The sequence below is a fragment of the Ceratotherium simum genome, chromosome 9 (genome assembly GCF_057802395.1).
Source record: "Ceratotherium simum simum isolate JZ-2026a chromosome 9, ASM5780239v1, whole genome shotgun sequence".
Lineage (NCBI taxonomy): Eukaryota > Metazoa > Chordata > Mammalia > Perissodactyla > Rhinocerotidae > Ceratotherium > Ceratotherium simum.
Window position 1 is genome coordinate 56952507 of NC_141908.1, and position 25440 is coordinate 56977946.

Sequence of the window (25440 nt, forward strand, 5' to 3'; positions counted from 1 at the left end):
TTCCTTTCACTTCACTCCAATGCCACTGTTAAATCCAGGCCTTGTTTCTGGATTTCTGCTAGTTTTCTGCTGACCTCTCCTCTAAGGCTCATGAAGAAGCAGCCTTGGAAGTCAGTACGCATTTCCCGCTTTGCTTGCACCTTACAATTTCTCCTAGCTCCACAGCTGAGCAGTCCACCCTTTCTGCCCTCAAATCCCCAGGGGTGCTTTCGGGAGTAGAGTAAATCAGCATTCGGAGTTGGTTCTGGTTTGGGCTCTGTTGTTTCTCTTTTACTTTCGCTATTCCATGGGCCTCAATTTCCCTACCTCTACCTGATGAGGCTGGAATTGGATTATCTCAAAGATTCCTTTCAGCTCTAAAACTGCATAGTTTTAACTCGATGGTCCTACGGTGGTCTTCTCTTCAGCATATGACCAAAATGGCAGGTTTGGGGGAAGAATCCTTGGGCTCTGGGGGTGGAGTAAGGCCCGCGTTGGGAAAGTCTGTGCACCAGACGGGACTATTCTGGCCGAGGCGGGGAGGACTGCACACCTATGTCTGGGCCTCGGCTCCGCAGGATTGGGGGCCGGAACAGGGTCAGACTACCCCGGGCCGCTGGGGGGCGCTGCAGGCCACTCCCCGGCAGCCGGCACTCTGCGCGGCCGGACAGCGCCGGGCGCCAGGCTCTTCCGCCTTCCGGACGCGGAGCGCCGGACCCGCAACGGCTGGAGCTGCGAGAGCTGCGGTGGCCGGCACGGCGGAAGCGAGGAGGACCGAAGGGGTCCCGGGCCCGGCTCCCGCGCCGGGGTGGAGCGCCATGGACGAAGCAGGCAGCTGCGCGAGCGGCGGAGGCTTCCGCCCGGGCGTGGACAGCCTGGACGAGCCGCCCAACAGCCGCATCTTCCTGGTGATCAGCAAGTACACGCCGGAGTCGGTGCTGAGGGAGCGCTTCTCGCCCTTCGGGGAGATCCAGGACATCTGGGTGGTGCGGGACAAGCACACGAAGGAGTCCAAGGGCATCGCCTTTGTCAAGTTCGCTCGCAGCTCGCAGGCCTGCAGGGCCATGGAGGAGATGCACGGCCAGTGCCTCAGCCCCAACGACACCAAGCCCATCAAGGTGCGGGCGCCCGGTCGGGGTGCCCGCGGGGGTGGTGCCGGGGGCGGGGGGCTGGGTCTCTCGGGCCCCCCTTCACCCGAAGCTGTGTCAGGGTGGAGTAGGGGAGCGGACTAGGCAGCACCTGGCAGTCCGGGGGCGGGAGGAGGGCAGGATGGCGTGGAGAGAGCGTTCCTCAGGACCCCCGCCCGCAAGGCTGCGCCGGGGTGCGACGCTTGAGGGATGCGGGACCCGGGTGGCACCGGGCAGCCGCGGCGACTCGGGCGGCAGAGCTGCAGTGGCTGGGCCTCCCCCTCCTCCCGGTGCCATGAATCCGGACCGCTGGATTCCACGGCCCAACTCTGGCCCTGGCCTACTCTGAGGACCTCTCTGACCCCCCTGTCTCAGACCCCCGGGTTACCGTGTGTAAAAACAGAGGACTGCTTTCCTCAGGCGGGTGTGGGGCTTTAACAACTTGATGAAAGTGTTCAACTGTGGCCCTCTGATGTTGGGCATTTTCCTAGTCCCAGACAAAAGTATGCATGTATATAATATCTAAGTGCGGGTGATTAAAACTACTACTATTGCATATTTATTACACTTGTGTGATTTTTAAAATCATTTTACAATAAGGCCTCTTGGTGAAGGTATTAATAGTATGTTTTGTTACTGCCACTTTTCTTTGAAAGCAGACCAAAGTCAACTGCCTTAGGAAGAGCCAAGTGATGGTAATGTAGTTATATTATTATTAAATGCTTCTTTGTATACTCTTAGTTCACCCTGGCGGAATTTTTATTTAGTTTCCTTCACTTGTGTGTAAAATTAAGATAACTGACGTGGCAGGAAGGGTGATTTTGAGGGTTAAATGATTTAATCTGTGCTTTTAGCACACTGCCTGCCACAAGGTAAGCTATCAATATATCCTTATTGTTTGTCAGTAGTAGCCAAGATGTCATTTCTTACTTGCTGTGAACTCAGTTCAGAACCCAATCCTGAGAATCTGGCAGTTGCTTAAACTGTACCCTTTACCTGTCCTGTAGAAATAGTTACTGTAGATGAAATTCTGTTGGAGCTTTCCATAAAATTCTCTTTTCCCTCAACTTTTTTTCATTTTTTTCCCATTTACTACAGAAAACCGAGAAGACTGTTAATATGGACTTATATAAATGCAAGACTCAGATATTTCAGTCTCTGGAGGTCTTCCTTATACCATCCCCCCAAAGAGAAGGAGCCTGGGAATATACCAACAACACAGTATACAGTAGACATTCCCTGTCCTCTCACCTCCCCAACCCTCTGAAATGGGTCAGAACACATCATCAATGTAATAAATTGTAAGGCCACAGCGTATACTAGATCGGGGGTTGGCATGCTTCTCTGTAAAGGGCCAGAGAGTAAATATTTTAGGTTTTTTGAGCCACATACAGTCTGTCACATATTTTTTTTATTGTTTTTAACAGCCCTTTAAAAATGTAAAAATAATTCTTAGATCATAGGCTGTAGAAAAACAGGAAGCTATAGTTTGCTGACTCTTGCACTAGATTGATAATTATCATCTCTTTCCAATTATGATCTTAGCAGAGACAGTTTTTATACTTTGAGTATAATATAACCGTAGAAATCTTGTGGGCAATCCAAAGATATGCCCCAAATTTGAAACTTACAGACTCCCTTTTCCTTGATTACATTCCTACAAGAGAAGTAAAAGTCCCAACACTGAAATGTACTCTCCCTTTTAGCCACAGAGAAGTTAAGTTATTCCCAGAGATAATTAAAGTTTAAATTCTGTTTTTCACATTTTTCTCCACTCAGTTTCAGCCAGAGAGTTGTTGTACTACAGTGCCTGATTAGACAGTCTAAGTTCATTTTTCATCAGCTCCTGCTTGGGCTGTCTTTCACTGGAATGTAGTCTTTTTCAGTATTTCCAGTTAAATTAATTCAGTTTCAGTTTTTCTCACGTGCTTTGTTTTTGCAAAGTTCCAAAGGAGATCTATAAGACAAATAAGAAAATTATAGGACCAGGCCTACAGCCAGAAAAGATTTTTCAAGAGTCATTCTGTGACCAGCTACGTTATCTGGAGGAAAGGGGTAAACCTAGAAAACGGAAGAGAAAAATCGTGGTTTTTAGTTTTGCAAGAATGCCTCTTATTTAGAGCCCATGGTCTGTGAACATAAAATCCAGGAGAAATCATCCATTAGATGGTTAGTTGTTATACATGTTTTCTACTTAGATACTGTCTCCTTTATCAGAAATTTGAAACGCTCCAGTCTTCTCAAATTTAGAGATTTGTGATCTGATGGCACCTGCAATCATCTTACTTGAGACACTTTTTTGTGCCCTAGTGTGTTCCCCCATATGTTTAAAGGCTGTCTATTTGTATTTCCCTATTGACCGTTCATTACTAATACATCCACTAGACTAACTTTTTAGTGGACCATTTCTGTGTTACTCAGTACTCTATTACTAATACCTCATACAGTGCTTGGCAGAGAGTGTGGGTTTATTGAAGGAATAACTAGAAGTAGATTCTCTCTAGGGCTATGTCTCCAGCTGTATCTTGTAAGCAAGGTCCTACATGTCTATGCCAGCTGTTTTCCAAGCAAACATAACAACGTTTTTTTTCAGTATTTCTAAAATCCCATGGCGGTATAAGTTCTGTGTCCTTTTGGTTGCTGCCTCCTACTCTGGAATTCCGTAGATCCAAGTATTCTCATACTTGAATGGTATACAGCCCCTGTTTAAAGAAGAAGAAAACCCTCAAGGGCCCTGTGTGATGATTTATGTTAATTTTATTATAATTCTTCAAGTTATAAAAAAAAATCAAACTAGCCATTAAAACTCGTATGCTTATAGTTCTATAAACAAATCCACAATCCTAGTTAGAGATTTTAACATTCTTCTGGAATAATATAAAACCAAAACAATTTTACAAATTAAGTAAAAGCAATACTACAAAGCAAATTAAATTCCAAGTAATAATCTAATGTCACAGATGATGTTTCAATAAAAATTACTAATAGTAGAAAAGGAGCCTACAGTCGTCCTGTGCATTTTCTTGCTCACGTAAGTCATTTGAATGGTCGTTGAGATCACCCAGAATATTATGTTACCTTTTTTAAAAGATTAATATTAGAAAACAATTAAAAATGTGACCATCTAGACTTAAACCTAACTGTATCAATAATTACTTTAAACATAAATGTATTAAACACTCCAATTAAAAGAGATTGTCAGGATTTAAAAAAAAAAAAGACGACCAAACTAAACACTTTACAAGAGACACGCTTTAGGTATAAAGATACAAAGTGGTTGAAAGTAAAAAGATAGAAAAATCTGGTGTGTCAGACAAAATGATCTTCAACACGAGGAGTATTAACAGAGATAGGGTAATTTCATAAGAACAAAAAGTCAGAGAGTAGGTAACAGTGTTTATGCAGCCAATAATAGAGCTTCAAGATACATGAAGCATTATTGATGGAACCAAAAGGAGAAAGATAAATTCAAAATCAGATTTTTACACTCCTCTCCTAGTATCTGATAGAAGAAGTAGACAAAAATCAATAAAGATATGTAATGTTTTAATAACGGTATCAACTACATAATTGACGTTTGTTGAACACTGTACCCGATAACTGCAGAGTACACATTCTTTTTCGGTGCACTGACTGTTGCTCTTCATGGACAAAAATACAAAAGTAAAAATACGTTTGGAAAAACAACAATGCAGAAATTGGTATACACTCATATAGAAAGTCACTGCAATAAAGATTGCTTTAAAAAATGTTTTTTGATACAACCCTATTACATTGCATTTAACCTAACATGAATCTCATACTAATAATGAAGTAAGTATACTTAAAAAATAGAGAAAGAATTGACTGATTTTTTTCACATTATTTTTTGGGTTTTGTTTGTTTCTTAGGTTTTCATCGCTCAGTCCAGATCATCTGGAAGTCACCGAGATGTTGAAGATGAAGAACTTACAAGAATATTTGTTATGATACCAAAGTCCTACACGGAAGAAGATCTACGGGAAAAATTTAAGGTACGTAGGTTTTCCAATCAGCTAGCATCTGTGACAATTTATAATCCTAAGTCAATTGTAGGGTTAGTAAATCTTAAGTGTTCTTTGAGTTAGATCATTAGATTGGTGGTAGAGAATTAAATAACTATTTTTGTCATCTTTTTCAATCTAGTTTTTAAATATTAAACCTAGAATAAATTAACTTTTTAAAGAATGTATAAAAACTGGAAAATATTAACGGTGGTGTTTTTTCCCCCATATAATGAAAATACAGATTCAGAAAAATGAACTATAAAGCTCAGAGTTTTAAGTAAGGTCACATAACCTCATGGGTGGTGGAGCCAGTATTTAAACCCTGGGCTGTCTGAATCCGGAGCCTGCCTTCGGTCTTTAAAATTTCAAAGCACCTTTTTACTACTCCTTTCTATTGCCTCTCATGTAGAGATGAATCAGGCAGGCGTGAGTGTGTGAACTGTATTATCCAGTATTTATTACAAGCCTGTGGCATGTTGATATACTTATTCACAGAAAGGCTTGTCCTTCATAGAGTTTCTGTCCCAAAATTAGGCTTCTGAGGGAGTTATATTTAAAGAAAAACACTAACTGCAGCTCTGAACTGTAACAAGATTATAGTCAATGAAATTTGGAGACAATTTTAAATCTCTTATTAGCCATTGGCTTTTATATGCAGTGATATACTTTCACAAAAATTATTGAAAAGCATTTTTTTGTGTGTGAGGAAGGTCAGCCCTGAGCTAACATCTATGCCAATCCTTCTCTGTTTGCTGAGGAAGATTGGCCCTGGGCTAACATCTGTGCCCATCTTCCTCCACTTTATATGGGACGCCACCACAGCATGGCCTGACAAGCGGTGCATCGGTGCGCGCCCGGGATCCGAACCCAGGCCACCAGCGGCGGAGCGTGCATATTTAACCGCTATGCCACAGGGCTGGCCCTGAAAAGCAATTTTTAAATTGGTTTGAGTTATAATTTTTTATCCTTTTTGTACTAATCTTCCCAATACCGTGAATCAGGTGGGCAGTGAGCAAGAAAGAAAACAAACAAGTAACAAAAAGTAATTCTCAAGCTCCCTCTTTCCTACCCCAATTGAGAGTTGAATAAAATACCTGAAAAATAATACCAAAAATACATATTCTGTACTTTCTCCAATAGTAAGAAAAAGTTTTTATCATATATTTATAAATTTTTATCGTTTCTGAGTGAACAAATATGGCATTTTTATCTAAATGCATAGTAATTAAGTTGCTAATTGGTTACATGAGGAATTTATAAAATAAATACTAAAAATTTGTGCTATATTTCTTTCAACATTAAAAGTAAATGTTTACCACATATTTATTACAGAGTATTAAACTTTCTGAGTGAACCAATGTGTTTTAGAGATAACTTTGAGTGGTTCTCCTTCAAAAGAATCATTTCTCCTCCTTTTAGAGGCAGACAAATAATTATAGCTAACGTTTACTGAGTGTTTAGTATGTCTCAGACCCTTTGTAAATATTTTAGGTGTATTAGTTCATTTAACCCTTAAAACAACCCTATGAGGTCGGTACAGCTAATAGCCCCATTTAACAGATAAAGAGAAGGCACAGAGAATAACTAAACTGCCCAGTTAATAAGTGGCTGAGCCAAGATTTGAATCTAGAGGGTTCAGTTCCAGAGCCTCTGCTCTTAACCACTACTGAGCAAGAATTTGGAGCTTTCCAGACCATGTACAAATTCTTGCTCTCCCTCCGTGACTCCCTCTGACTCCTACTCTATTGAGTAGACTCAATAAGTAGACTACTCAATTGAGTAGACTCAATAAGTCCCTCCGTGACTTAGGCAAGTTATTTGATTTCTCTAAGGCCCAGCTTCTTTGTCTGTGAAATAAGCAGTATAATATATATATACTTGAAGGATTATTGTAACAATAAGATAATATGTGTAAAGCAAATCTCAGTAAATAAAAATTATCATTATTTTGGTTATGTTATTTGATTATATCATTATTATATTTATTTTTCTAGTGCCTCATCAGTTTGTGACATTTTGATTCCATTATTAAAAATGGCTGTAAATTCTAATTCTGATTTCTTTTTTGCAAGTAAGAAGCACAAATAAACATTAGTTCTGAAATAATCTGTTCAATTATTAATTTTGACTCCTCTAAGATCATTTCTTTTAACTCTCATAGGTGTATGGAGATATCGAGTATTGCAGCATTATTAAGAATAAAGTCACCGGAGAAAGTAAAGGTTTGGGCTATGTTCGATACTTAAAACCATCACAAGCTGCCCAAGCAATAGAAAATTGTGATCGAAGTAAGGATGTGTTCATTTAACATTGTTAAAGACTTTTTAAAAAATTCTAATTATTCTAATTAACTGAATCTAATATTGGTTTTTGCTAAAAACCATACCTGCTAATTTAATCTTAGCAGTGGGAGTTTAAATATATATAGTCCTAGGATGAAAATTATTTGGGGGCTGTGATTAAGCTTTTATTGAGGCACTGTCTTGAAGAGCAGTATGAGCAACTGCATTCACTTAGTAAGTGAGAATGCTGTGGCCATATTTTGGTTATTATTTCTATAGATTTTGGGGGTTTTTTAAGTAATTTAGAATTTTAAGTGTTAAAAAGTTGACCTACCCTTGCAGTTTTTTTTTAATATTCTTTGTATTAAAAAAACTCAAGTTTTCTCTAGTATTTGTTCATATTTGACCTAAATCCTAAGTAAAATTAAGTATATTAATAAACATAGGTTAAGGATGGGATTTATAAAGTTTGCTAATATAAGTAAGTAAATATACATTGGGTTAATTTCAGCTAGAATAACATTAATTAGATCTTCTGCTGTTGCTGGTATCCATAATGAAGAATAAGAATTTTAAAGAAGCCAGGGAAAATATTCTTTGTTGTCATATTTCTAGTTATATTGACTGTTAGAAATGAGATGTGGAATAATTAAGTTAGTGGGTTTCAGGATATTATAAAAATCTATATATTAGAAATAATTATTATTAATCAGTAGAATTCTTAGATAACTCTAAGTTATACACCAAAATTTCCTCAGATCCTTCTGACTTTCTCAGTCAGCCAGGATTAATTTAGTACCTATGGTATACTCATCAGTATGTTAAGTAGAGGGATATAAATGGAATATATAGCAGCCCTAGCATTTAAGGAACTCATATTGGGTAGCCAAGATCTAATAGGTAAAAAATAATTAAAGGTAAAAAATAGTTAAAGAATAATAGAGGAATTTTTTTAAAGGCTCTTTGAAAGCAAGGAGTATGTCTTATTTGTCTGTTTTTGTCACCCAAGTACCTAGTATAGTAATAGGCCCTCAATAAAAATTTGAGATCTCTGTCAAAGGTACTGCTATTTATAGTAGACTCAATAAAAATTTGCCAAATGAGAAGATGTTCAGAAGTGTGTGGTACGGTCTATCAATGGTGAAACACAAGTGCTCCTGATGAGCGTGGGAATGCATCTGGAGGTGGGATTTGTATGTGGTATAGAGTAGGCAGGGCAGAAGGTAAGAGCAGTGTTAGCTAAGGCACAGAGCTATGAATAAACATGTCTTTGCTTAATACTGTGAAGGCAGCAGTTTGAGTGAAGCATGATATTCCTGTTGAGAAATTACAAGACAAAGTTGACTAGGTACGTTGGAACCGTATGTGGGAGGTTATGAAGAGTTCAAGTTTAGTCTGTGTTAGGAATCCCTTGTAAATTGTTTTAAAAGGAGAAAAAAATAAAAACTCTTTTAGGACAATTGATCTAACCACAGTATCATGGATTCATTTGCAGAGAAAGAATTCAAAGTAGCTAGTTTTATACTTTTGGAGCCACTAAATAATATGATGAAAGCTATGAAGCCTCTCCCTTGAAATATGCCCATATGCACGTATGCATAAGCATTTTCTTTAAAGTTTTAGAGGGTTTGTGGAACCTTCCCACCTTTTGAAGCTCATCCTTGGGCCCCTAATTAAAACCCTTGATTCAGAGGCAAAGAGACCAGTTGAAGGGTTGTTGTAATTAATTGAAGAGGATCTAATTTAAAAACAAAGGCAGGGAAGTTCCAGTGAAAGGTAACATCTTCTAAGTGTATTTCAAAGGAAGAATCTTGATGACAGGTTGAATGTGGAGAAGCGTATAGGATTTTGATGTTGAGGAGCCTGGGAGAACAAATGATGATGTCATCTGTGGTAGGGGGAGATTGGAAAGGATAGCATAGAATTGCTAATCTTTCATGTCACATCGACTCATAATTTGGGATTCTTGCTGTTTCTCATTTACTCTTTGCCATCTTCCAAAAATCAATGAAGTAGTTTTGGTGGAGATGGCCATTGTGTAGATTTTGTTTTATACAATTATATTTATAACACTAAGTCAAGCACTAGCTATCAAGTATACTTGAAGGTATGTTAAATTTGCTATGAAGCTTGAAATTCATGGATTCTCTTTTTTCAGGTTTTAGGGCAATCTTGGCTGAACCTAAAAATAAAGCATCTGAATCCTCAGAACAAGATTATTATAGTAACATGAGGCAGGAGACTTTGGGACATGAACCTAGAGTAAATATGTTTCCATTTGGTAAGTGGGCTACCTTTACTTAATAGTAGAAGTACTGTATGCAATCTGATTTTTTTTTAAATATTCTTTAATCAACAATCTGTAAATCTCATTTAGTGAATAAGTCTTAATGTAGTTGGAGTTTTAAGAAGTTGGTCATGACTCCTCATGTCCTTAATATTTAACAGTTATTTTGTTTAACTTATTTCCAATTATAGTTTTCTGTGGTTAGTTATGCATTATCTAGATGTTAGACTGTGTCTCTGCCACTTTGTTGGGTGAGCTTCTGCCTCTATGCTGCTGACCAAAAAGTACGAAAGACATGTAGAGATGTCCCCTCAGTATGAGTCCTAAAATTTTATCCCTAAACTACTATTGCTTTAAAATTAGGGCTAGAGAAAGGAGAGGAGTGACAAAAGTAGACGCTAGAAAAAGGGGAAAATGAGTGATGAAAGTATGGCCTGTGAATGTTATTTGGCATAAACTTTCTTTTAGGTGAAATGCCATATTTTGCAGTTTTGCATACTAAACGTATTCCTGTGAAGTCAGACTACACATTTCTTCTTATATTTCTGTGTTGGAGGCAGGGGAGCAGGGAGAATTGTCTGTTTTCTCGTCATTGGTCCCTCTGATAATGCTGATCACTGAGAGCATCCTACAAAGTACAGTCCCTTTGTTCAATGCAGTGGACTTAGTGGCAGTTCATTTTATTCTCTAGTACCTAAAATTGTTAAATGAATTCTTGAGCATATAGAAATTTAAAGGTTTACTTTTTTTTTATATTGTTGGAGAACAACAATCTGAATTTTCAAGTTTTGACAAGAATGACAACAGAGGCCAGGAAGCTATCTCCAAACGCCTGTCAGTTGTATCAAGAGTTCCTTTCACTGAAGAGCAGCTTTTCAGCATTTTTGATATAGTACCAGGATTGGAATATTGTGAAGTTCAACGAGATCCTTATTCTAATTATGGTAAAATAATGTCTATATTATTTTTAAGTATGCTGTATTTTGTTAAAATGGCTTTTCTCCAGTGGCACTTTTTATGTCAGATACTGTTTGTGTGATAGTTTTGTTTCCTTTTCTATTTTGTGTCGTTTTTGTGGCAACACAGGCTTTCGGTATTCAATCTGCTTTCTTTTTAATTCCTGTATATTCTCTGCTTTGTTTTAGGTCATGGAGTGGTTCAGTATTTTAATGTAGCATCAGCTATTTATGCAAAATACAAGTTACATGGATTTCAGTACCCCCCTGGGAATCGGATAGGTGTTTCCTTCATTGATGATGGGAGTAATGCAACAGAGTAAGTACAATTCCAGGAGTGTCTAAAGCCGAGCTTTGGGTGTACATGATGTGACTTAAAGAATAAAAATCGAAAACAATTGACCTCTCAAGTGAGGAAGTCACACGAAACAAGTTGCTTGTTAAGAGACTGAATAGTTCTAGTTTTATGTAAATTATCAGTTCTTATCTCCAGTCTCCTTAGAAAAATGGCAACGCAGATGGTAGCTGCACAGCTTGCATCAATGGTGTGGAATAACCCAAGTCAGCAGCAATTTCTGGTAAGTAGGTAAGAATTTAACCTTCACAATACATCAGTAGCATATAAAATAAATGTGGCCTTTGTTTATTTCCTATGTAAGCAAATTTTCAGAGCTATAGTAAAAGACCACATAGGTGCCATGATACACATCTCTTTAGCTCTTGCCTTAAAAATGCCTAAAGTGCAGTTTTTCTTTTTCTCATTTTGTACCTAACTCTTCAACAGCAATTTGGAGGAAGTTCTGGATCACAGATGCCTCAAATCCAGACAGATGTTGTACTTCCATCATGCAAAAAAAAAGCCCCTCCTGAAACTCCTGTGAAAGAAAGACTTTTTATCGTGTTTAATCCTCATCCTTTACCTTTAGATGTATTAGAGGATATATTCTGGTAAGATTTCTATTCCACAAAGTTACGTTTTATAATGCAATTTATTTAAACCAGTTATTTAAGCACTCTCAGAATCGTGAAACTTCCTATATCCAATACCTATCTGCTATCAGAGATGATTGGTACTGTGGTTTAATTAAGTCCTTATTTATATCACCTTTTAAAATATATTATGATTTCCTTCTCCTATTTATTATTTACACATCCTAAATCTCTACCCAGAATTTCCTGTTATTTTGTTCTAAAGGCATAAATCCTGCAGTATTGTTTTGAAAAGTTGCATGCATAGAATGGACAAATCATTTGTTTCTTGATAGAAGATACATCTGTATAGACCTGTCCTCTAGAATCTAGAATAATAAAAGACTTTTTTACTTGAAAATAGCAAAGTATAGTGGAGACCTGAAGGATAAAAGTAATTTAGCCGGGGAAGAAAGCTGGGAGTGTAGGTGGTTATTCCTGCCAGAGAGAATGTGAAAGGAGGTGATGAGAATATGGAATTTGAGAAACCTTGAAGGAAGATGAAGCTGGAGAGGATAAGGACCCTGTCGAGAAAGGCCCGCAGGCCCTGCGTTAAGGAGTTTGTCCTTACCCTGGAGGCACGAAGAGCTGCCAAAGGGATTTGTAGGAAGGAAGTGATCATATTTGTATTTTAGAAAGATCACTCAGAAGACAGGGTAGAGAATAGATTGGACAGGGACAAGCCCAGCGGCGCAGGGAAACTAGTGAAGAAGGTAGTAGAGGACTCTAAGGAAGAGAGAATGATGGTCTGAGTGAGGAGAGACCTGAGTGAGGATGAAGAGAAATTGACTAATAGAGGAGATGTTTAAGAGGGAAGATTGAGATGAACTGGAAATTGGATGTGAGGAGAGGAGTGAAAAAGGACTGGACCCCAACTTTTAGACCTGAGCAGCTGTGTTTATCAATTTCAGTTGACTTTTTTACTTTGTTTCAGTCGTTTCGGTAACCTGATCGAAGTTTACCTTGTGTCAGGAAAAAATGTGGGGTATGCCAAGTATGCAGATAGAATAAGCGCTAATGATGCCATTACCACTTTACATGGAAAGATCCTGAATGGAGTCAGACTTAAAGTTATGCTGGCGGATTCCCCAAGAGAAGAATCTAACAAACGACAAAGAACTTACTGATTCTTGAGGTAAGCCCTTTTTAATCTGACTTTTAAAACACACTGGCTAAATAGTATAGCAAGAGGAATATGTATAGAGTTTCTTTTTAGGGATTTAGAAGTTGTCAGTTAACAGCTCTGTGGCTTAAAACTTTGCTGATAAAAACCACAGCTCAGGGGTTAATTTTACAGTATCTTTTTTAAACTTAAACTTTTTAAATTTAAAAAAATGTTTTTGATGTTTACTGGGAGAATGTTTTTGCCCTTCTATAAAATAAAATCGGATTTCAATTTAGAAAATTAGTAATTTTTTGTTTGTGAATATCTTAGATATTAAGAATTGGACTTTCTACTATGTGCTTACATAAACTTTAAAATTAAAATACTTCTAAAGATTTTTAACTTGAAGAATTAATGTCTTGAGTTATGAATTGAGGTAATTTATAGCAGTCTTTATAAAGAATGTTTTGACATCTCACTAATGAAATGCCTAAAAAGCAGTATCAAATAATACATCTTTTTGGACTTCCTGAACCTAAATGTTAGTGTTTTTCTGGACTTATATTTGTGAGTTTGTGCATTCAAACTACACATTCAGAAAATATTCTCATGGGCATCTATGTATTAAAAAAAAACCCTGACAGTTTACCAAAGACTCTTGTCTATTATAAATAATGATACATATAGCCATATGAATTCCTTTTTCTTTTAGTTTTTAGAAATTAAACGTAAATTTCCTTGTCTATGGCAGTCAATTCATATCTCCATGGTTTGGGGAAACATTCTTTAAAGTCATAAATGTTCAGCTCTTTCACTTTTTTATTCTGGAAATGAATTCCGAGTTTCTCGGTTCCCATACACACCAGCTTCCCAAATCCACTGGTGGTCAAATGATAGCAGTTGGCAAGCACTTTTTAGATTCAGTTTGAAGTTACTGCTTGAAAGCAATTTTCTTTTCACTTTAGGTTTTCTTTCTGACCAATTATGAGAACTAGCAGTATCAGAATGAATTGTCTCAAGCCTTACTGCTGATGACCCTTCCTCTAACAGAGCAAGTCAAGTGATTGGTTCCTCCTTTCTAGAAGGCAGCTAGCAATAGGAAGTGCCCATTGGGCCCATTATGAATAATCCTAATTTAGAAATGTTTTCAAATGTTTGATTTAATTACAAAATCTACTCACATTACTCCATACAATGTAGAAATACTAAATTTGCTGGTGAAAAGAATTAGCAAGTCTTTCTTATAACAAAGAAGTTTTTTAGTGTTTACAAATAAAATGTTAAGAACTGAATTCTGTTTAGACAAGCTATCTTCTAAAATAGCCTGCAAAAATGTGTTTATTCATGTCTGTGAATATTTCAACATATAGGTAACAATTCTTACTTTTAGTCAAAGAGTCTTTATTCTTAAAAAAGGACAATAATACTAACTTCTTAGTGTAGGAAAAATACATAAATTACTCCTGTGATTGAACCTTTCCTAATGATTATTTATATGGTATAGAGAATATTAGACTTAAAATCAGAAGATCTGGGTTGAAATTCCAGCTCTGACACTTAACTGACTATGATTGGACAGATCTCTTCACCTTTCTGAGGCCAGATTTTTTCATAGGGTTGTTGAGAGAACATGAGTCAGCAAAGTTTCTTATAATATAAAATTTAAAAATGCTTTGTAAGTGTAAGCTAAAACTCTTGCATTGGTGACTTCAGTGAAACCTTGGAGATGTCATCTCATCCAAATGATCAGAAGCTAGAAGTTTGGTGATATAACACTACCTTGTGGCCAGCTGGTGCTGTGAGAATGAGGCTTTGTAATACCACGTTTTCCCCCCATACAAGGGATGTACATTCGTGCAATTCCCTACCTTAGAAGAAGTGCATATTCTTCAGCATGACTAGTCATAAAGTATAAATCTATTCTTTTTCCCTTTATTGAATTGTTACACATATTCAGAGCAAAGATAAAGTAGAGTCAGATTAGTTAAAAATGGTGGGACATAATTAGCTGTATTGGTTTTGAATGTCTTCTAGTTGCAGCACGGCTTTTTTATTTTATTTTTTTCTGTGGATTTTCTGTCTACCGTGGACTCCATAATGAGATTCTCCTCCTTTGTTAGTACATTAAAGAAATATATTATCCTATTTTAAGGTTCAAAACTTTCCCAAATTTTACATGATTGCAGCAGTTGAATATTTTGGGGGGGAGGGCACTTTTTTATTTGTTTCTTTAATTTCAAGTGGATACAAATACTGCTCATGAAGTCGTTCCTTTTGTCTCTGAAGAATAAGCGTAGGATTAAGTGAGCCCTACCTAGAAAATAGAAGAAACTGGTCTAAAAATATAACTTTGAAAGTAATTGAATTCTATTTGAGGTGGGTCTGATGTGCAAAATATGTTTCTCTTTCTATTTGAGGAAAATAGAAATGTTAGTATTTCAGAGCATCCTGATTTTGTATTAATTCACAGCATTTTCCCTCCAGAAATTCAGTACCTGCTTGCCTCATCCTTCTGAGTAAGTTTGGTTTTGCTTATTTGGGGGTATCTGTGATTAAGTAAGCAGATAACGTTGGTTATATTGAAATAAAGGAACAATTCCTAACATTTTAGGAGTACTATATACAACAGCTCTTTCCTTTCAGGTGATAATTTTCATACTTGTGTTGTGTTCTTTCTACAGAACAAAGACTAAGTAATGACATAATCCTCAGCTGACTGACTGAAAATGTGACTGGACGCACTCCCTGTGGACAGTTGACAGCTTTTTTTTTTCATATACCTGATAGTCTGTGCACAAAATTGTTTTGTCTGGGGAACAGGAATTGTTGACATGTATTTTTGAATCCACACATTAATGCTAAAACTGATATGATAGTTGTTTCTTAGAGCAATATGTTGTTATGTGCAGCGGAAATAAAGTTTTCTTTGCTTAACTAAATCATGCCTTATTTATGTGAAAGATGAGAATGGAAAAATTTAATAGACAGTGTTTAGAATTTGACTAAATGACATATTTCATTGATTTTGAGATGCACATTTTTACACTTCTAAAACTGGAAACATTTTGATATCAATTTTGTACCATAGTGTAATTGACAACCTTTTTTTCTTTCTTAGTGGAACATAAAATAAAGGTGCTTCTTTAATCAGTTGCATCTTAGATTCAATAAAATATGGTAATTGCTGCTCAATCTACACATGCAGATTGGCTACTTAACTTACTCTAAGACAAGAGCCAAAAGACATATCATTAGGGATATTCTTATACTGTATTTTTATAGTTATACCAAAATTTGTTGGTAATTTCGTAAGGATCTTTTGAGATTATAGAGCAGTGATGATAAAAAAATTTTTTTATGTTATTATTGATAATAAAGTTTGAATAATTGTCAGTGGCTTTGGAGGGTGGACATTTTCACTTTATAAATAGAATAAAAGTATGACGTAAGCAGTTTTCAGAACAGACTATGATAGGAAGAATAGTCATTGCAAAAAAGATTAAAAATTAGGAACCTACTCTGCTTGTATTTTGAAAATCCAAGAAAAAATTTTTATCTGCTCTTGAGGTGAATGATATGTATCAAAAAAGGTATATGTAAGTCAAGAAATTGGCGCCTTAGAAAAAAGAGATTATAAATGTAGTTGTTAAAACATCACTTAATTACCTCCTCATTATGCCTCTCACATCCTGAGTTAAATTAAAAATAGTGAAAGATTAAATTCACTGAGCATAATAGAGTATTTCATACTTGGACATCTCTCCATTGAAAAATTAAATCCTTTTTTTGAATCAGTAATTTTAGTAAATTTAGATAAGAAAATTTCTAGTCTTATCATCTAGGCAAGACTTACTGAATGAGAATTGAACTAGGTATCTTTCTGTGAGCCAAAGGGCATATTTAAAAAAGAAAGTGAATGCTGTTTTTAGAAATGAAAAACCTAAGTCAGGAGAGTTGAAGATTAATTACCAACAGATAGATTTATTCATCCCAGACTCATTTACTGCACACATAGTTCCATTTTCACAGATTGGAATTAAATTGTGCCCTATAGGTTATCTGGCTCTGCCACTCAAGTAATGCTTGAATTTCTCCCAAAGTATTCCTGCCAGGCGGTTAATTTAGATAATGTAAAAGTAGGGAGCTCCCTACCTCCTGAGTCCATTGCATCTTTGGTTAATCCTCATAATGGACATAAAATCTGATTCCCTACAGTTTTCTCCTATTTGTCTTAAGTATTCACTGGGCCATATAGAAGTTGAATCTTTCACATGGTAGCTATCATGCTACCCTCCTGCCCTCCAAATTTTCTATTCAGATTAAATAAACCCAATTTATCCATTCTGCATCCAAGGTCAGGTAGCCAGTTCCAGCAAACAGTTGTGGTTTCAGTGAAGCGCCTCGTCTTTCCTTGAGTCCTATAAATTCTAAAAAGACTTCTGTAACAGCTGTCTGCCTATGAAACACTTCTTTGCTTTTATAGTGCAACCTTCTGCTGTGTTTTCTCTCCCAGTTGCATGGCTCAGTGAACAGTGGTTACTTTGGCTTTGGTGTGCCTTAAATCTTAATCCTCTCAATAATTTAGCCTTACGCCTACTTTCCTGTCTCTTGCAGTTGATTCCTACAACTTTAAAAGCCAGAATGTCACATTTTTCTTAAATTGAGAAAATTCTAGAACCTAAGAGAGAGTATTTAATAATCTAGCGTTTAATGTCTTCACCTAAATGTTTACTTCTCAAGTGCACTTTGGGTATAAAGACATATTGATATTAGATGCTGTGCGTATGTCAATTACTAAAATTGCTAACATAGGGTTTTTATTAGGTATGTATGTCTTTAAAAAAATGCTAAACAGTACAGGTCAATAAATTTCTCATTCAAATATGTGGTTCAAATAATAAAATTTACAATAAAGCCTAATCAAAACTTTCTTGTAAATTCATTGTCAGTTCTTTTATGGTAGATTACAGATGCTGAAAGCAGCCAGCAAATTTGCTGCTTCTAAAGCATCATGTCCCAAATTAGCTTCCTTGAAATACTAGTGTCCTGAGAAAAGTCAGTAGATATTCTTTAGGAAAGAAATTTTCATGGTCAAATATATTTAGAAAATGTTCAGTTATTATTAGTTCCACAGGTTTTTTTGACCAACTTCTCAGAGCCTTTAATATGCTAATGAACATCATCCCTGTATCTCCAAAAGAGGACCATACTTTGCACTGTGACATGTGTTTTTAGAGGCACACTACTAACAGGGCACTGGTAGTCCAAGGAATATATTTGGGGAAAGATTCTAGAATATATACTGTTTTTATTCATATGGTATGGTGTGGTTTTATTTGCAAGTTTACTTTTAAAATTTTTTATCCCATCCTAGATAAAAAGTTAATGCAAAATACCAGGGAAATTATTACTCTAAAATTTTAGCCTTCTCTGAATTTTATTCTCTTTTAATTCAGAACCTACTCAATATTAATGAACAAATGGAAAGTAGAAATAAGAGATTTTACCACTAGGTGGTGATAAACTTTGCCACTCACAGACAGTGAAGTGCAGCGTTCCAGCGTTGTATAGGGCTCTGAGCCTGAAACGGTGGAATCTGTATTGTCTAAAGCAGTGGTTCTGAAACTTTGGTGTCCGTGACAATCACCTCAGATGTTTGTTTAAGATACAGGTACACTGATTCTACAGGTTTGGGTGCGTCTTTCAACAAGCTGCCTAAGTGATTCAGATAGAGTTGTCAATGACATTGACTTGGCAGTATCCTGGCCTAAAGAGATGCCATATATTGGACCTTAGGTTGGACTGTTATAAAAGTAAGACATTGAGAAGTTTCCAAGTCTCTTTACCTTGGGCATTTTTTAGAATTAAGTATCTGCTTCCCCTCAATTTAATATCAGTAAATATGAATTGCAGTAAATTGAAAAACACAAGCAGTCTCACAAATACCAAAACGTCAGGCCAGCTTTTTCATGTTAGCAAGTATTTTGGGATGTTTGTAAAGGATGGTAATTATTTGCTTTATGCCATTCAAAGCGTCTATCTAATTTTGTTTTTTTATTTACATTTATTTTGAAGTGAATTATGTTAATAAATTATCAAAGATTTTGGCTCTAAAGAAATATGTAGGTAAGTGTCATTCTTTTCAAATGACAAAGGAGTGTGAAAGTGATGTAATTATCATTAGTGTCTAAAAAACTGAAATAGAATAATCAAAAGGGTACAGAAATACGTATATATGTATGTGAGTATTCTTGCAGTCCTAAAGTGAATCCTCTTATAAAATGAATGCTTTTTTTGGTGCACCCAAAAATCTGTTGATTTATAGGTACAGTTTAACTTTCAATAATTTCTTAATAAATGCATAAAACTAAAAATCCATGATGGCAAAAACAAATGAAGTATTTATGTAGCCTTTTCACCCAGAGGTATAGCCGCATTCAAGTTTTATTTCTTCCTTACGTGGATGGTAAGCTCTGTTAAAAATCATAGCAATTATTTTTACATATGGTTTCAGTAAAGAAAGAAAACATAAAGGTCATCCTTATTGGATAAGAAATTCCACTTTTAATATCTGAATTCTAATAAATGGATTGCATTATTTCCTTTTCTAGAAACAGTAACTCAAGAACACATGGATCCTGGGAACTGAAGGTATGGTATTGCTAGGGGATCAGATAGAAATATTTAGTTAAAATGTGAAGTTGCAGTTCATTCTTTACGATGACCATGCTTTGACTTTATTTAAGATAGAAAAGACTTGTCCTCAGGAGAATATGCAGATCCCACTATACTTTGAGAAAGTTACCAGGACCTATGAAAATCCATTTGAGTGGTTGTCACAGGAAAGGGGAGTCCTGTGACTGTCATATGTGAATCACAGCCAATATCTGGACGTCAAGGTCCATGTGAGCTAGCTAACCTGCAAGTTGACGAAGGCTGCAGCTACTGCGGCACCCGAGAGCCTGCCTTTCTGACCACAATGCTGCAGAAGTGGTGGAAGGAAGGCCTCGGGAGACTGTTTTAGGACAATTATTTGCATTTGAGATACAAAAATCAAGAACTATGTGAAAAGGCAAGTACTGTTTTCCACAGAAATTGGGAAAAATATTGAGCACAGTAGGATAACCAAAGTGCTAACTCACAGATATTCCTATGAATCTACACTCTGAATTTTCCTGCCTCTATCCCTATTTCTGATTTTGTAGGTAAATGATGTTGCCACTAACGGATTTTCTTGCTCATATATTATTATCATTTTCCAGCATTAGTAATACATAGGTCACAGCATTCATTAGCACAGAGTTCTTAGAGGGTTTTGTTTGTTTGTTGTTATTTTTTGTTTGTTTTTTTAATGAGAATTAATGTCATCTACTTTAGAGTCATCTACTAATTTACTAGAAGATCTGATATTTAAAAATACATAATTTATTTTTTTTTCCTTTCAACACTATGTCTGTTGTGTTGGATTTTAGCCCTAGAAGATAGTTTTTGCATTCGTATGTTATTGATCTACTGGTGCAAAAGACGTCCTTCCTCTTCCACATTAGTACATTAGTAACTGAAGAAATGTAAGTGCCATTATGACATTTAGGGGAAGGTGGGAGAAGGAGATCACAATTTGTGACTTGTAAGGACTGACTTGAGGAAGAATCTATGGTAGTTGCTGAGAGCACTGGGACTGGCTGACCTGCCTTAGCAATGTCAAAATTGAACGAACAATGGCAAAAAATAGTATACTTGGAGAGAGAACCCCCATCTTTGCTTTGTCATTACAAACTCCTACCAGGGTTTATCTACCATTAGGTATGATCTTGGCTTAATCTTTCACCAGAAACTCCTAACAGGGCTCATTTCCTACGACTTTTACCCTAAATCTGGGACTCGTAGGCACTGTAGTGTACTCCCATCTTTTACCCAGCCTGGTATTTTTTGACTGCAGTATCTCAGAGTACTTCACAAAAAAGAATGGAAGTAGATCTCCTTTACATCATCCTGATAAGGGATGGATTTTTTAAAAATGGCGGACTCAAATTCCATATCAAAACAACTTGTCAGTAAAGAAAAATGACCCCTCAGTTTCCCATCTTCTAACACTCCTTATTAACCTATGTGTAAGAAGGCTGTGCTGATAATTGAGAACACTGTTGAGAGTCCCATCAGAAGAGGCTTCATGCTGCGTTTCTTAACTAGTGGCACAGAAGCTGCGCTATCTTGAAGCTTTTCGTTAACCAAGAGAACAACTGGCATTCACCTGGGCAGGGGGGTCATAAAAGAGATCCCACCTCTGACCAAAATAGTAAAGCTGAGTGACAAAGGCAACATAAGCAACCCAGAAAGATCTGTTAGCTTCTACCCACTGGCAAATTTAGAATACTTCCAGCAAGATTTAAAAAAAAAAAAATGGTGTTCTGTCCAGCCTCTGTCATAAGAACTTTGGTCTTATTGCAAGGAAATTCCTTACCCTTTTCTACTCTAAGCCTAGATCTCATGGACCATCTTGGGTTTCCTGGAGGAATGAAATGGATCTAACATTTCAGACCACCTGCTGGATATTACATCAGCACTTGAGTGGACTGTAAAAGAGCTGAAAGCAATCCTCAGAGTCTGCCAACTCTGCAATTTGGGTAGCTAAATCTGTCCTCATTGAGAAATGAGTAAATGGGCAAGAGATTGAACCCGCACTTCACAAAAGAAAGCCAAGAAGGGATCACAGTTTCTTTTTTTGGCAGAGGAAGGGAGGATTGGGTAAATTCCTTATCTTTTGTAAAAAAAAAACATTAAAGCATTCTCTTTTTTACTTTGACAGTTAATGTAAGTTTAAGAATTTTTTAAATCTATTAACTGTTCAACCATATTAGCCATCAAGGAAATGCACTTTAAAACTATAATAAGATACCCTTCACTGCTAAGTATTGAAATATTGACAATACCAAGTATTGGTGAGAGAGTGGAGCAACAGGAACTCGCATAAACTGCTGGTGGGAGTGTAAATTGACTCAACCACTTTGGAAACGTTTGACAAATATCTACTGACATTGAAACATACATCTACCCTCAACTCAGTGATTCTACTTCTAAGCGTATGTCCAACAGAGATAAGAATGTATGTGTACCAAAAAAATATATACAAGAATATTCTTAACATTATTCGTAATAGCCTCAAAGTAGAAACAACCCCAGTGTCCGTCAACAGAATGCGTACAATGACATACTCTGTGGCAAGGAAATGAGCTAACTCTTGCTACATGTAACAATTTGGATGAATCTCATAAACTTAATGTTGACAAAAGAAACCAGCTGACAGAAAATATGCTGTATGATGCCCACTTATAAAAGAGTTTGAAAACAAGCAAAACGTACCTTTAGTCAGAAGGGAGTGGGGAGGGGTCACGAAGGTGCTTATGGTGTGCTGGTAATCTTATCTTTCTTGACCAGCATGGTGATAACTTTGTGACAACTTTTTGAGCTACTCTATGGTTTTTGCACTTTTTTTGTATTTATCTTATACTTCAATTAAACTTTTGTTTCTTAATGAGTTAAGCAATATCAACATGAGGTTAATGGGGCAGACATTCTGAAGTGTGAGAGAAGAGCAATATCCTGAGACATTTAAATGGAGGGGCTTTCTTTGTTCTTCCAGTGCATGCATAGCAGGAAATATTAGAAAATATCTGCTTCAGCTCCCACTCTGGCGCAGCAGGGCATTGTGATGACAAGAGGACAGGAGAAGAATAAGAGTAGGAATTAAATTAAAATTTGTGTCAGAAACAGTAAATAGTCACAGAACTGAAGAAAATCTAACCCATTATGAAGAACAGTGACTATCAAACTGCTTGTCAGAACTGTACGAGTTCTCATGAGCCAACAGAGGGAAGATGGAGGGGGCTCCCCCCACTTCTTGTTCAGCAACCGGATCAGAGCTGCCTTCATCAGTGTTGTATATGGTGCTGAATAAGCTTTCCTTTAACGGATTCTGCAGCTTAAATAAGTTACAATAAACTAAAAGCACCAGAGTAAAAGATAAAAAGCACCCTCAGATAAATATAGTGAGAGAAAAAGTACAGATTTAAAAGGCTGATTATAAAGATTTATCCTTCAAATAATAGCTGTTCCCAAAGAAGAGAACAACAAAAACAAACAATAAGTAGTTTTAATAGAAGAAACTTCGATCTAAAAAAAGGCTGAAGTCTGAAGATCCTCTTCTGCACATTAAATGCTGGCTGGAGTGGAGCAGTGTGTACAGAGTTGTGTAGTTCAAGATTTCTCTACTCATCCAAATGTGGAGGTAACAGGAAAAAATTCTGTGATGTCCAGCATACTACTGATTTGCCCTTTATAGAAAAAAATTACTTGAATATTATCACTACACTACCAAAATGAATCAAGATTAAGAATAAAAGAAAGAGGAAAGAGGCCAGTCGGTGAGTATTGAAATCAGCCAAACTATTAGGGCAATGCAGATAATTATTGTAAATGTAATATTTAAAACAAGATTTATTAAATTATCTCAAAATTTTTCAATGGGGTTTGTAACCCCAGATTAAGTTAATGAAGGCCAAGAAGGGATGGCAGTTTCTTTTTTGGCGGGTGAAGTGAGGGGTAAAATCCTTATCTTTTTGTAAAGGAAAATTAAAACTTATTACTCTGTTTTTTACTTTGAAAATTAAATGTAAGTTTAAGAATCTTTGAAATCTGTTAAGGTGGTTAATAATAAAATTAATAACAAAATGTTTCCAGTCCAGATTTTTGAAAAAGACAAAAATGAAATTGTGTATGTGACAAAAGTCAAAAGAAAAGCTCTTAAGACCAAAACTGTTTAAATTCTTTAAATTCTAAAAACAAAATGAAATGATTTACTTCTTCCAAGAGAGACTTACCTTTAAATCAAATCTGTCACACACGCCTAATACAAAAAGTATCTCAGAGTACAATTTAAGGGAGAAAGTGTGAAGCTGAATAACAGTAACATATTTATTAATAAAATTACAATCAGTAGTGAAGACAACGTACTCTAACATTCATATACAGGATAATATAGGATTAAAATGTGAAAGTACAGAGGCCTTTAAAATAGTGTAGAAGATTGTGGTGGAAACCTTAACACATATTCTGTGAACTGTCATTACACAAATCAAATAGAAGGGAGAAATTACCCTAAAAATGAAAAAAATAGTAGAGGGAAATTAGTATGTATAGAAATGGAGGATATAACTTTTTCTCAAATGGAGTAGGTTACAGATAGCGATGTTGAATGACAAAGGCAGCATAAGTGATTCAGAAAGATCTCTTCTGCACATCAGCTAATTTAGAATATTTACAGCAGGATTAAAAACAAAACAGGAAAAAACCCTCAAACTTGTTCTTTCCAGCCTCTTTGTCCTAAAGACAAATTGCAAGGAAATCACTTACCCTCTTTTACCCTAAGCCTAGATCCTGCGGGCCTCCTTGGATTTTCTGCAGGAATGAAGTGGGTCAGCATTTGGTGCCCACCTGCTGGACGTTACGTCAACATCTGAGTGGGCTGTAGAACTGAAAGCAATCCTTGGAGCCTGATAATTCTCCTAAAGTGCATTTTAAAGGACAGAAGTACAGGCCCTGCTTTCTTACCACAAGGTAATAAAACTAGAAATAATAAAAGCACAATCACTTGGAAAATAATTTTAAAACCCTCTTCTAAACAGCTATTTTGTCAAGTAAAATAAAGTGAAAACAAAATGGCAAAAAAGGAGAGCATGATGTATTTAAAGCTATACTGAGAGGCAAATTGATAGCCATTGTATAGAGAGGGAAAATGAATGACTTACATTTGCAACTCTAGAAACAAAAGTTACGCAATAAAGATAAGATTAATTAGAAAAATGTAAAAGGGTAACTTGGCAAATGCAGTTTTTAAAAAGTCAAAACCAGAAATAATAAAGGTAACGAAAAAACAGAAGAGACTTAAAAATAAATATCATCCTCGATTATATATTTTAACTTAACATTTGTTATGAAAGTTCAGTACACAGGTTTAGAAAGTCCACTCAACAAGAATTAGAAAACCTGAGCAGGTCAGTAACCAAAGAAAACATTCAGGTAGCTATCAGTGAGTTGTATCTCCTCAGTTGAGCCCTGATCACTTTTTGCATTCTTCCAGACTTGGAAAACACATTATTCCTGTGGTTTATAAATTTTTTCCTGCAGCCAGAAAAAGATGCACATTTATTTTGCATAATTAACATTACCCTGACACCAAAATTTAAAGGCAATAAAAATCAAAGCTATAGATTCTTAGTTTACCCACGAATATGGATATAAACAAATCTGAGTAAAATATTAGAAGGTGCAAATAATGTGTTCAAAGAACAATTCGCCATTGCCAAGTAGGGTTTATCCTTGGGTGAAAGAGCAGTTCACATTAAGGAAAAACTATTACTATAATACTCATCTTGATAGGACCGTAATGAGATCCCCTTGCCAAATTAGTTACTTGTCTGTTCTTGTGATCCTGCAAATGCCATGGACAGTTCAGATTATGCATGGTTTACATGAAACAATCATAGCTAGAGGGGTGGGATTAGCCTGATTTATTTAAATGAATCAATGTCTAACCCGCACCCCTAACTACATGACTGCTATATAATGGGCAAGGCAGATAGATATTGGTGAGGGAACCAAAATGTCTAAAACTTCTTAGAAAAGTAGCTAATGGGACCAGCCCCGTCACGTAG

The 25440-nt window shown here is 36.4% G+C and overlaps 1 protein-coding gene across 3 annotated transcripts; it reads left to right on the plus strand.

Annotated features, from left to right (window-relative positions):
• Window positions 1-679: 679 nt before the first annotated feature.
• RBM45 (RNA binding motif protein 45) lies at window positions 680-15669 on the plus strand. Of its 3 annotated transcripts, none has more exons than XR_001390637.2 (11): window positions 680-1097; window positions 4997-5119; window positions 7293-7419; window positions 9572-9694; window positions 10465-10644; window positions 10846-10975; window positions 11150-11234; window positions 11441-11604; window positions 12560-12760; window positions 15201-15246; window positions 15412-15669. XR_001390637.2 is itself a non-coding variant. In XM_014784649.2 (11 exons), exons 1-9 carry the CDS (start codon window positions 798-800, stop codon window positions 12750-12752), a joined length of 1425 nt encoding a protein of 474 aa, XP_014640135.1. In that variant the 5' UTR covers window positions 680-797; the 3' UTR covers window positions 12753-12760; window positions 15215-15246; window positions 15412-15669. The 3 variants fall into 3 exon arrangements, 2 of the variants coding, with proteins under 2 accessions (XP_014640135.1, XP_004426728.1); XM_014784649.2 differs by having other exon boundaries at window positions 15215-15246; XM_004426671.3 differs by lacking the exon at window positions 15201-15246.
• The last annotated feature ends 9771 nt before the right edge of the window (window positions 15670-25440 follow it).